General features: G+C 38.1%; 1 protein-coding gene across 1 annotated transcript; it reads right to left on the bottom strand.

The window, feature by feature from the left end:
* Positions 1-1,692: 1,692 nt before the first annotated feature.
* Positions 1,693-2,271, bottom strand: CTRU02_209527 (uncharacterized protein; the record flags this gene model as incomplete). Its single annotated transcript, XM_036732685.1, has 1 exon — positions 1,693-2,271. One exon carries the CDS (start codon positions 2,269-2,271, stop codon positions 1,693-1,695), a length of 579 nt encoding a protein of 192 aa, XP_036575533.1.
* Between the last annotated feature and the right edge of the window lie 10,955 nt (positions 2,272-13,226).

Here is a 13,226-nt window from a genome sequence, read left to right as displayed (position 1 = left end):
ATGCTTCGAACGAAGCTGAAGGAGCATAGCTAGGCCAAAGGGACGAGAACGGAGTCCTACACCCCTATAGATTCTTTTCAAGGAAGTTCCAAGGACCTGAACTGAATTACCAGATCCATGATAAGGAACTTATAGCAATTATCGACGCATTCAAAGAATAGAGACCCTAACTATCAGGAACAAAGTACGAAGTAAAAGTATACACGGATCACAAGAATCTAGCACACTTCACCACTTCGAAAGAGCTCAACAAACGACAAATCAGATAGTTAGAATTCCTCTCAGAATTCAACTTCAGAATCATCTACAGGAAAGGATCAGAAAACAGCAGAGCAGACGCGCTCAGCCGAAGACCCGATTACAAGGACGAAGTCCCAGAAGAAACTCAGGTTATCCTCAAAAAAGACAATGGCGACCTCGTACCCGCCGCGAAACTCTTAATGATCGGCGACCGTGTCAAGACCAGCACGACTGGAAGAATGACACACGACTAGATCAGGGAGATACACAGCGCACCCGCTCACGGTCACCAAGGAGTTACGAAAACCTGGAAACGAATCAGACAATACCACGATAAGCAAGTAATAAGAAAAGACGTCGCTAACGCAATCAAGGATTGCGAAGTCTGCGCAAAAAGTAAGCCCAGCAGACACAAACCATATAGAGAATTACAACCATTGCTAGCACTACCAGCACCCTAGCACTTAATCTCTCTAGACTTTATCGTCAAACTACCAAAATCGAGAGAACTACTTACTAAAGTATAGTACGATAGTATACTAGTGGTTATAGATAGATTTACGAAGTACGCGTATTTCATACCATACTTGGAATCAAGCACGGCAGAAGACTTAGCATACACCTTTCTCAGGATCATTGTCAGCCAACACAGCCTGCCCCAGGAAATAGTATCAGACAGAGGATCAGTCTTTACGTCTAAGTTCTAGAGATCCCTGATCTTGCAGCTCGGAGCAAAGCATAGCCTTAGTACTGCCTTCTACCCATAGTCCGACGGATAAACGGAAAGAATCAACCAGATCCTAGAAACGTACCTAAGGAGTTATATAAACTACGACCAGGACAACTAGGTCAAGTTGTTACCAACCGCACAGTTCGCATACAATAGTTCAATAGGAGAAAGCACGCGAGAATCACCTTTCTTCCTCAACTATGGATTCAACCCTACCGCTTATGGAGAACCCCGAACCGGCTCTGCCGCGATAAAAGCAGTAGCAGACATTAAGAAACTTAAGGAAATCTAACAAAAACTACCCTAAGAACTCGAATTCGTACAGCAAAGAATAAAGAAACACGCCGACCGACATAGGGTGAGAGGCCCACCCCTAAAAGAGGGAGGTAGCGCCTATCTCATACGGCGAAACATTAAAACGAAACGACCTAGCGACAAACTCGACTTTAAAAAACTAGGACCTTTCGAAATCACGAAGAAAATTTCCGAAGTCAACTACGAGCTGAAACTACCGGAAACAATGAAATGTTACCTAGTCTTTCACGTCTCATTATTAGAACTAGCACCGGACGGTACATACACCGAAGACTGCATCATTATAGAAACAGATGACACCGAATACGAAGTAGAACGCATTCTAGACTACTGGAGGAATGACGAAATAACAGAATACTTCATTAAGTGGAAAAACTATAGACACGAAGACGATTCGTGGGAACCAGCTAAGAACCTGGAACACGCTCAGGAAGAACTCCAACAATACTGGCACCAGAGGACGTCTCTGGACCCCAGTCGTCCAAACCGACGCCAGACCAATCCACGACGCCAATAGCACCCAGGGAATGAAGTACACCCATAGTTTCCGAGCTAGCACTCTGCAAACCAAGAACCTCGGAACGATACTCATTCTCAACCTCCTCCACACGCCGCAAACTAGATCGAATAAGATCAGTCGCCTCACGATTGATGTCCTTGCGACGCCTTCGTAAGCGACGAATCTTCGCCATAAGAGCTAACTGCTCTTCTTCAGCTTTCTCAAGCTTATCATCAATTTTTATTTTCTGTTGCCGAACCCGAATGAGGGAAGCCGCGGAAGGACCGTGAATGTCGCAAGAATGCTTATCGGCAACGCAACGCGAACAACGAGAAGAATTAACTTCGGAAACGACGCAGTCGACACCGGCAGCCGCGCAACCGGAACAAGGGACAGGCATGATGAACCCGAACAAATCGACAAGCTGGCTAAGTTCCTTATAAGCCACAGGGTTCTTTGATTTGGATTTTTGAACGCGACCTGACATGATGTCAGCATCATGAATAAACAAGGAAGCACGATTGACGACTCCCCAACCTGGGAAGCCACGACCTACTTATGTTGGCCTTGAGGACAAGACCATCGAGGGGAGACCTGATGTTACGACCCGTCAGATGCACTTAACAGGACCCACTCGGTTAGGCGGTTATGACAGGACTTTGTATGCAGGGCCACGGGAACAAAAGGTAACCTCTCGGAACGGAAGAACTATAGAACGGAACAAGTCACGTGATGAATCATTCTAGGTTAGAATGATCCAAGAAGAGTTGGGGGCCAACGGATCATGTTCGATCAATATGATCTCTAACGACTATAGACAATACGTGTAGATAGACTCCTATATAGACCAGGACTTGAGTACCTGCTCAAGCCCTCTAGATAGTTCTTTAGCAATCAACTTGTGATTCATCCTCGAATGACTTTCAGCTTACCTCTCAGTATTGTGAATACTAAGAACCTCGTTACCATAGTGTAAGACTGATCACCTTACCCTAACCCTACGATCTACCAGAACGACCTCTACGAACCAGTGTTAGTCTCTTACTGCACCTTCTGTTAGCAGAACCCTACTGTCAGATAGCTGGCCGTAACAATTAAATTAGAAAGGTTTATTAATTATAAGGATATTCTTTGCTTTTGTTATAAAAGCTGCTTTTTTTAATTATTCGTCTTCTAATTATAAGAACGCCTTGTCTAATAAACCGAGGGTATCGTCGGTTTGTATACCAATATAGCTAAAGTATAGATTTTCGGTAGATAAGATTAATAAGCATAGATCGTATAAAGAAGTAACTATCTAGAGATTCTTTCTATAATGCTTATAATACGTTGCCTACTAGTAGGTTCTAGCTTTTACGATTCCGTATAAAGGCTTTATAACCTTTATAATAGTCTTTTTTAGGTACTAGTCTTGAATTTACTTCGGTAGATAGGCGAGAATAGTATGATTAAGCCTTATAGAGGATTAAACGTAGGCTTATATAATATCTTAAAGCTATAGTTATTTCCCTTTTCGTAGAAGTAATAAGGTAATTAATAGAATTAGCCGTTAACTTGCCTACTAAATCGTTAGCGATTAGGTTAATATAGCCTTCTTACTATTATCGGCATAACCTTGTATTATAAGTCTTGATTTCTTATAAGGTTTAGTTGTTTTACTTTTGACTTTATTAACGATACGAGATTAGAAGATTTATATATTCTAATGCCTTCTCTTATTAAACTAAGTAAATTTAAATACTCCTTTAGTAATAAGGCTATTAATTCTTATTTAGTTAACTATTCGAACGGTTTGCTTAGTATAGTAATAATACCTTCTCGTTATAGTTTAATTACTAATTCTTTATCTACTTACTTCTTAATCGATAGGAATATTTATTAATAATCCGGGTTATTATTAAATTCTTTTATAAAGTAGGCGATTAGTAGTAGTCTCTTCCGGGGTCTGCCTAGGCGTCTTCTCGGTAGCTCTAGTACTTCTTACGGTTTATCTAGTTTACTACCTCCGCTAGCGACGATAATTTCGTCGCGTACTACTTCCTACTACGGTATCTTAGCTTTAGGTTCTTCTTCTTCTAGCATAGCGATAGAATTAAGTAGTTAATCGGGATCTTCGTAGTATAGTTTGACTATAGTAGACCGGAAGGTCTTCGGACTACGTAGCGTATCGATAGTATAGGTTTCGCTATTTATAGCTACTAAAGTAAATAGTTTAGTCTAGCCTTTCTTTTCGCACTATACTTATACTTACGACTATAATAGTAAATTAATAATTAGCCTTATATTAAGGCTATTATAAGTAGCGATAGCTTTTATTATTTATCGCCTTGCGTAAAGTTTATATACTTTGCTTATCGCCTTCTTAATTGCTTTTACTTATTTTATAACTTCGGGAGATAGTAGCGAATCGTTAGTAATTCGTAAGTACGAGCCGAATACTAAGAGTATTAGTACTATTCCGTTCGGGCTAGTAGTATCGTTAACTGCTTTAACTACTATGTAAAGTACTAATTCTAGCATAATTGTTAGGTCTTCTGCTTTAATGATTTCATATGCCTTCCTTAGAGGTATATAGTATCGTTTAACTTTCTTAATACTGTTATAGGCTTTTATAGGAATTTCCTTAATTTTAATTGCTATTCTTCTCGCTACGTTTCGGAATTCTATTAAGCGGAAGTTTGTTCTAGCGTTAGTAACTAGCTAGTCTAGGGGTCCTTGATATATATCTATCTAGCAGAGGCGTAAGGCTTCCTAAGTAGCTTTTATAGAAATATCCTTAAGGAACTAGGCGGCGTTAAACGTCGTAGCGGTATCGACGACGTAGAAGACCGGTCTATTACTTTTAAGGTATATTACGTTAGCAATAACCTTATAGTTAAATTTATAATCGTCTCGTAACGTAAATTTAAACCGTAATAGCGCTAGTATATATATTTAGTATTGATAGTAGACTTTCGATAGTTGCTTAATTGCTGTAATTTCAACTAGGTAGCTAGCTTTCTAAAGTACCTTGTATAATCGTTAAATAGATAGGTATCCGAAGCGACGGTAAACCTGTCGTAATTTAGCGTTTATAAGGTGGTTTTAGGCAAGTAGTTTCTTTTTATTAAGTAATAACTATAGGTAGCCTTATTTGCAAATAATAGGTACGACTTTGTTTCCTTAGATAAAGGTATTCGTAACGTTATTAAAATAGACTTTTAATCAGTCTATATCTCCTAGGCATATAAGGAAGGGAGTATTAGTCTTAATAATATGAAATTTAACGCTTCTAAACGGCGTTAGTACTTTGGTAGTCCTTATAGACTTTAGTAGTATCCTATCGCCGAATTTTACTATAACGCTACTAGCTGCCTTAGTATTTAATATAATTCTTTCGTAAATTTGTTATAAGGCTACGAATTATAGGTAGCTAGCGGTTGAGAATCCTATTACGCCCGAGTTAGGCATGATCCCTTGGAAGTTCTAGGCAGATGTTACGGCCCAACCAGTTGGTGCCTGGCCGGCGTAGCTATATAGTGCAGAACAGGGGATAATGATGCCGGAGTCATCATTACCGAAGCTTTTGCTTTGTGCCACAGTTGGTTGCCCTGACCTGCTCGTAACAGCAGAGTAGCGTCCCTCGAGTGTAAATTGCGAAGGTAGCTTTTTCGGTTCTAGTTAGTTACGGAAGAAGTCTTCTTTCGTAATAGCATAGCAGGTTGACTAGTCTGCTAGGATCGTAGCGATCTTGTTACTATTAATTGCTATTATAGTAAAATAGGCGGTAACCTAGAATTAACTATCGCTACTAGTCTCTTCCTCTTCGTTACTTTTATTAGTTTGTTCGGTTACGTAGTAGTATTGCTAAGGGTCTTCGGCGGTAGGTTATAGGTCTAACCCGTCGAAACCCTTGTATTAGACGAGAAATTAGCTATATACTAGAAGTAACGTATCTTAGGCATATTAGGTAGTTTTAAACTTTTCGTATACTTTTTGTCTCTCTTCTATAGTATGTTTAGTTGACTAGTAGTTAGGTTTTCTATATACGTAGTACTTCTTAGGCGTTAGCGGTAATAGGGGTTTGTTACGGCTTCTTCCTCGTAATGATCGACTTCGTAATAAACGACTATATCGTAAATAACGCCTTCGACCGTTAAAAGTTCTGTCGGTTTAGTATTGCTTTAGTAGGTTAGCTACTATGTTGAATTGTTATTAGTTAAGACGGGTAGCTATCTCGATCGACAAGATTAATTAGCTACGAAGTCCTTCGTACGTCTTAGCTAGTATAAATAACGCTATTATATACTTTAGAATATCTCTATAAGCATATAGAAGTTAGGTATAGAGGGATCGGTCGTTATGATCTTGTTATAGCAAACCGGGCTAAATCTTGCTTAATTTGTTATATAGTATGTTAAAATACTCCGATTTAGTCTTTCTAAGGTTATTGCGAATGATTTAGGGAAGAGTAGTTATATTTTACTACGTAACGTATGCTTGTTACCTTTCCTTAGTCTCGAAGTATGATTTTAATTAGTTGATTATGGTTTCGAAGTTAGGCTATAGGTTGATTACTTTAATCGAGGCGTAGAAGTAGGTTTTAGCTATTTCTTTTAGTATTAGGGGAAGTGCTTTGTTGTATTAGGAGGTGTAAATTCCTAGTATTTTATAGTAATCTACGAATACTAGCATCTTCTTTTTAAGTATATCGTATATATTGCTACTATATTTTATATCGTTAGGGTATAGTTTTGTAAATTTTATTAATTGCTTTCCGATACGGTTTGTTAACTTATATAGTTAGAAGTTTATTAATAGAGAGACTATAGGATATAGTAGTCGGTATAGTAGTTGCTACTATTGTTATTCTTATAGAGGAGGTAGCTATAGGGTTAGTTCGACTTTTCTTCTTATGCTGTTAGCTACTATTACCGGTCTCGTAATCTCTTCGTAGAATTCGGGGTCTTTTATTAGAGCCTTTAGGTTGCGATATCTCTTAACGCCTTGTTTGAGTTCTTAGGGTGACTAGTAGTAGAATTCTTCCTTTTTAAAGGCTAATGCTATGTTTTTCGAGATTTTCTTACTATTTGTTTCGACGTAGACGCTATTACCAATTAAATAGTCTTTAAAGAATCGTAGGATTAGGGGAGGTATGTTTTAAAAGTCTTTTTCTAACTAGTCAGCGAAATCGGGAGAAACTTCGTTTTATAGCTTAAGGCTTATAAGATTCCTCTTCTTATAAGTCTTAAGTAGGAAACCTATATAAGAACCTAGTTGCTATAGGCTAGCGTTTATAAGGTTGATTGCCTAATTGCTTTATACTACTAGATCGATTATACTTTCGATTCTTTATAAGATAGGGATTGTTAATTAGCTTTTAGTAGTAACGCTGCTTATAAGCAATCCTTCTTATGAATTTTGCTTTATTCTAATAGTATAAAAAGATTACTTCTATTTAGAATCTTAAATTCTAATCCTTAATAGCGTTAGCTACGATTAGTATAAGATATAGGCTTAGAAGTAGGAGTTAAAAGACGATTTAGGATATTACGATTTTAAGGGGAAAGAATTATAAAATCGGTGATTTTCGTTAGTTTATTATTTATTTCCGTTAGCGCTATTCTTACTAATATTTTCAAAAGGTATAAAGGTATATATAGGTCTTGAATTAGTAAGGAGAAAGTTTTACTATAGATTCTCTTATAAATCTCTTTTTCTTACTTCGGGCTTTGCTTTTTACTATTAGGAAGTTTAGAATCTAGTAGATAGTTAGCCTTATAACGCTTATAACTACGTACGTTTCTCCTAAGCCGTAGCCTCGGAGGCGTATATATATAGCTATATAGGCGGATTACCGCTAGTAGTCTCTGCTTGCCTTTCGGCGTATTCTTCTTCTAGTAGGGAGGTCTTTTATAATAGGCGTTTTGCGGTTAGTACCTTGTCTAGGGATTTATTAAGAAACTAGTAGGCGCCTCGTGATTAGTACCGTACGTAGGGGATAGTTATAGTTAGGGAAGTTGTTATCCTTTATAAGATTCGTAAATCTTTGCTTTTATAACGTAAAGAGGTTAGAAGACTGTCGATTCGGTAGGTCTCTTCTTCTAGTAATTAAAAACGCGTAATAGAACGCTTTTACTAGCAATAATTAGCTGCGATTAACCTTATCCCGCCTAGGGTAAGCATAGCAGTCCCTAGGTTACTTAAATAATCGGATTGCTAGTAGATTCGAAGAAAAGAAGCTTTCTTCTACTAGTTTCTATAGATCCTAGTTACTCTTGCTTCTTCTCTCGTTAGTACGAAATCCCTACTTTTACCTAGGCTTAGGTATCTAGTTTAAGAAGTCGTCTCTTCTAGTATTAACCTTGCTAATCTACGGTTTGTCCGTAGTAGAGTAGTAATTATGAAGTTAACTAAATTAATAGTAACTATAAGGTTTACTACTAATTAGTATAGGTTTTATAGGGGGTGAAACGGAATTCCGTTCGTTAATAATAAATAATAGTAAATTAGTTTTAATCGATAGTTTATGATAGTTGAAAGTAGTGTTGTTGACTAGAAGGTGGGGATATTCCCCCTTGGCCTGTTACGTGGGTCTGGGAGGCTTGGGCCTCTCAGCCTGGCGGGCGTGTGGCTGGAAGTGCCACACGACTCCGTATTCCAACTATCGCAACAGCTAGAGAAACCCTGACCCTAAAACGCTGGACTGAGAATGCAGGAAAGCCCAGCGCGAGGAGGAAACTACGGATGTGTTGCTGAACCCAATCTACAATTGCGACGTTATCATCTGAGAAAGCCCTTAGCCACACCCATGTGACCATTCTCCTGTACGGTGGAACTTATAACAGCGTGCCACTACTTCAAAAGGAAGAAAACAGAGTTTGATGGCTGCTGGAATGGCTGAAATAACAGTAGTAAGTTCATAGTGAAAATAGCGTGTATAATTAATTGGGAACAATCAAGATCATCTATTCACAATGTCCTCAATTGCTTGTGAGCCTAGAAGCAAGTGCGAATCAGTAGTCAAACTCCGTGTACTACCTAACAAACCGCAAAGGATTTAGCGCTTCGATTTCATCTTAGTAACTAGATGATATTCTCATGGAGGTGAAGTGTCACAACCACTATTAGTCAACTTACTAAGGACTGACGATGCTTTGAGGCGCATTGGCTGATAAGACTTTAGACTACGATAGATTATTAGGCTTGAGAGTTATAGATTTGATGGGGAATATCTGTTGCGATAGTTGGAATACGGAGTCGTGTGGCACTTCCAGCCACACGCCCGCCAGGCTGAGAGGCCTAAGCCTCCTAGACCTACGTGACAGGCTAAGGGGGAATATCCCTACCTTCTAGTTAACAATACCACTTTCAACTATTATAAACTATCGATTAGAACTAATTTACTATTATTTGTTATTAACGAACGGAATTCCGTTTTACCCCCTGTAAAACCTATTGTTGCGATAGTTGGAATACGGAGTCGTGTGGCACTTCCAGCCACACGCCCGCCAGGCTGAGAGGCCCAAGCCTCCCAGACCCACGTAACAGGCCAAGGGGGAATATCCCCACCTTCTAGTCAACAACACTACTTTTCAACTATCATAAACTATCGATTAGAACCAATTTACTATTATTTGTTATTAACGAACGGAATTCTATTTTACCCCTTATAAAACCTATACTAATTAGTAGTAAACCTTATAGTTGTTATTAATTTAGTTAACTTTATAATTACTATTCTACTACGGACAAACCGTAGATTAGCAAGGTTAATACTAGAAGAGACAACTTCTTAAACTAGATACCTAAGCCTAGGTAAAAGTAGGGATTTCGTACTAACGAGAGAAGAAGCGAGAGTAACTAGGATCTACGGAAACTAGTAAAAGAAAGCTTTTTTTCTTCGAATCTACTAGCAATCCGATTATTCGAGTAACCTAGGGACTGCTACGCTTACCCTAGGCGGGATAAGGTTAATCATAGCTAATTATCGCTAGCAAGAGCGTTCTATCACGCGTTTTTGATTACTAAAAGAAGAGACCTACCGAATCGACAGTCTTCTAACTTCTTTACGCTATAAAGGCGAAGATTTACAAATCCTACAAGGGATAACAACTTCCCTAACTATAACTATCCCCTACGCGCGGTGCTAATTACGAGGCGCCTGCTAGTTTCTTAAAAAATCCCTAGATAAGGTACTAACCGCGAGGCGCCTATTATAAGAGACCTCCCTACTAGAAGAAGAATACGCCGAAAGGCAAGCAAAGACTACTAGTAGTAATCCGCCTATATAGCTATATATATACGCCTCCGAGGCTACGGCTTAGGAGAAACGTACGTAGTTATAAGCGTTATAAGGCTAACTGTCTGCTAGATTCTAAACTTCCTAATAGTAAGGAGCAAAGCCTAAAGCGAGAAAGAGAGATTTACGAGAGAATCTATTGTAAAACTTTCTCCCTACTAATTCGAGACCTATATATACCTTTATACCCCTCGAGAACATCAGCGAGAACGGCGCTAACGGAAATAAACGATAAACCGATGAAAATCCCCGATTTTACGATTCTTTCCCCTTAGAATCGTAATATCCTAAATCGTCTTTTAACTCCTACTTCTAAGCCTATATCTTATACTAATCGTAGCTAACGTTATTAAGGATTAGAATTTAAGATTCTAAATAGAAGTAATCCTTTTATACTGTTAGAATAAAGCGAAATTTACGAGAAGGATCGCTTGCAAGTAGCGTTACTACTAAAAGCTAATTAACAATCCTTATCCTATAGAGAATCGAAAGTATAATCGATCTAGCAGTATAAGGCAACTAGGTAATCGACCTTATAAACGCTAGCCTATAGCAACTAGGTTCTTATATAGGTTTCCTACTTAAGACCTATAAGAAGAGGAATCTTATAGGCTTCGAGCTATAGAACGAAGTTTCTCCCGATTTCGCCGACTAGTTAGAAGAAGACTTCTAGAACGTACCTCCCCTAATCCTACGATTCTTTAAAGACTATTTAATCGGTAATAGCGTCTACGTCGAAATAGATAGTAAGGAAATCTCGAAAAACATAGCATTAGCCCTTAAAAAGGAAGAATTCTACTACTAGTTACCTTAAAAACTCGAATAAAGCGTTAAGAGATATCGCAACCTAAAGGCTCTAATAAAAGACCTTAAATTCTACGAAGAGATTACGAGACCGGCAATAGTAGCTAATAGCATAGGAGGAAGAGTCGAACTAACCCTATAGCTACCTCCTCTATAAGAATAATAATAGTAGCAACTACCGTACCGACTACTATATCCTACGGTCCCTCTATTAATAGACTTCTAACTATACGAGTTAATAGACTATATCGGAAAGCAATTAACAGAATTCGCGAAACTATACCCCGACGATATGAAATATAGCGGCGATATATACGATATACTCGAAAAGAAGATGCTAGTATTCGTGGATTATTATAGAATGCTAGGAATTTACACCTCCTAATATAACAAGGTACTTCCCTTAATATTAAAAGGAATAGCTAAAACCTACTTCTACGCCTCGATTAAAGTAATCAACCTATAGCCTAACTTCGGGACTATAATCAACTAATTAAAATCATACTTCGAGACTAGGGAAAGGTAATAAGCATACGTTACGTAGTAGAATATAACTACTCTTCCCTAAATCATTCGCGATAACCCTAGAAAGACTAAATCGGAGTGTTTTGATATACTATGTAATAAATTAAGCAAGATTCAGCCTAGTTTGTTATAATAAGATTATAACGACCGATCCCTCTATACCTAACTTCTATACGCTTATAGAGATATTCTAAAGTATATAATAGCGTTATTTATACCGGCTAAGACGTATAAAGGACTTCGTAACTAATTAATCTCGTTGATCGAGATAGCTACCCGTCTTAACTAATAACAATTTAATATAGTAGCTAACCTACTAGAGTAGTACTAGACCGATAGAACTTTTAACGGTCGAGGGCGTTATTTACGATATAGTCGTTTATTATAAAGTCGATTATTACGAGGAAGAAGCCGTGACAGACCCCTATTACTACTAACGCTTAAGAAGTACTACGTATATAGAAAACCTAACTGCTAGTTAACTAAATATACTATAGAAGAGAGACGAAAAGCGTACGAGAAGTTTAAAACTACCTAATATGCCTAGGATATATTACTTCTAGCATATAGCTAATTTCTCGTCTAATACGAAGGTTTCGACGGGTTAGACTTATAACCTACTGCTAAAGACCCCTAGCAATACTACTATATAACCGAATAAACTAGTGAAAGTAACGAAGAGGAAGAGACCGGTAGCGATAGTTAATTCTAAGTTACCGCCTATTTTACTATAATAGCAATTGACGGTAATAAGATCGCTACGATCCTAGCAGACTAGTTAACCTGCTATGCTATTACGAAAGAAGACCTCTTCCGTAACTAACTAGAACCGAAAGAGCTACCTTCGCAATTTATACTCGAGGGACGCTACTCTGCCTAGAACTTCTAAGGGATTATGCCCGACTCGGGCGTAGCAGGATTCTTAACCGCTAGCTACCTATAATTCGTAGCCTTATAATAAATTTACGAAGGAATTACGTTAAATACTAAGGCGGCTAGCGGCGTTATAGTAAAATTCGGCGATAGGATACTACTAGAGTCTATAGGGACTACTAAAGTGCTAACGCCGTTTAGAAGCGTTAAATTTTACGTTATTAAGACTAATACTCCCTTCCTTATATGCTTAGGAGATATAGACCTATTAAAGGTCTACTTTAATAACGTTACGAATACCCTTATCTAAGGAAATAAGGTCGTACCTATTATTCGCAAATAAGGCTACCTATAGTTATTACTTAATAAGGAAAAACTACTTGCCTAGAACTACCTTATAGACGCTAAATTGCGACGGGTTTACTATTACTTTAGATACCTATCTATTTAACGATTATATAAGGTGCTCTAGAAGGCTAGCTACCTAGTTGAAATTACGGCAATTAAGTAACTATCGAAAGTCTACTATCGATACTAAATATACGTACTAGCGTTATTACGGTTTAAATTTACGTTACGAGACGATTACGAATTTAACTATAAGGTTATCGCCGACGTAATATACTTTGAAGGTAATAGACTGGTCCTCTACGTCGTCGATACCGCTACGGCGTTTAACGCCGCCTAGTTCCTTAAGGATATTTCTACGAAAGCTATTTAGGAAGCCTTACGCCTTTGCTAGATAGATATATATCAGGGACCCCCAGACTAGCTAGTTACCGACGCTAGAACAAACTTCTGCTTAACAGAATTCCGAAACGCAGCGAGAAGAATAGTAATTAAAATCAAGGAAATTCCTATAAAAGCCTATAATAGTATTAAGAAAGTTAAACAATACTATATACCTCTAAGGAAGGCGTACGAAATCATTAAAGTAGAAGACTTAATAATTACGCTAG

This window comes from Colletotrichum truncatum, assembly GCF_014235925.2.
Source record: "Colletotrichum truncatum strain CMES1059 chromosome Unknown Contig_0006, whole genome shotgun sequence".
Taxonomy (NCBI): Eukaryota; Fungi; Ascomycota; class Sordariomycetes; order Glomerellales; family Glomerellaceae; genus Colletotrichum; species Colletotrichum truncatum.
The sequence above is the reverse complement of the archived record's forward strand: the minus strand, read 5'-3'. Positions and strand labels throughout refer to the sequence as shown.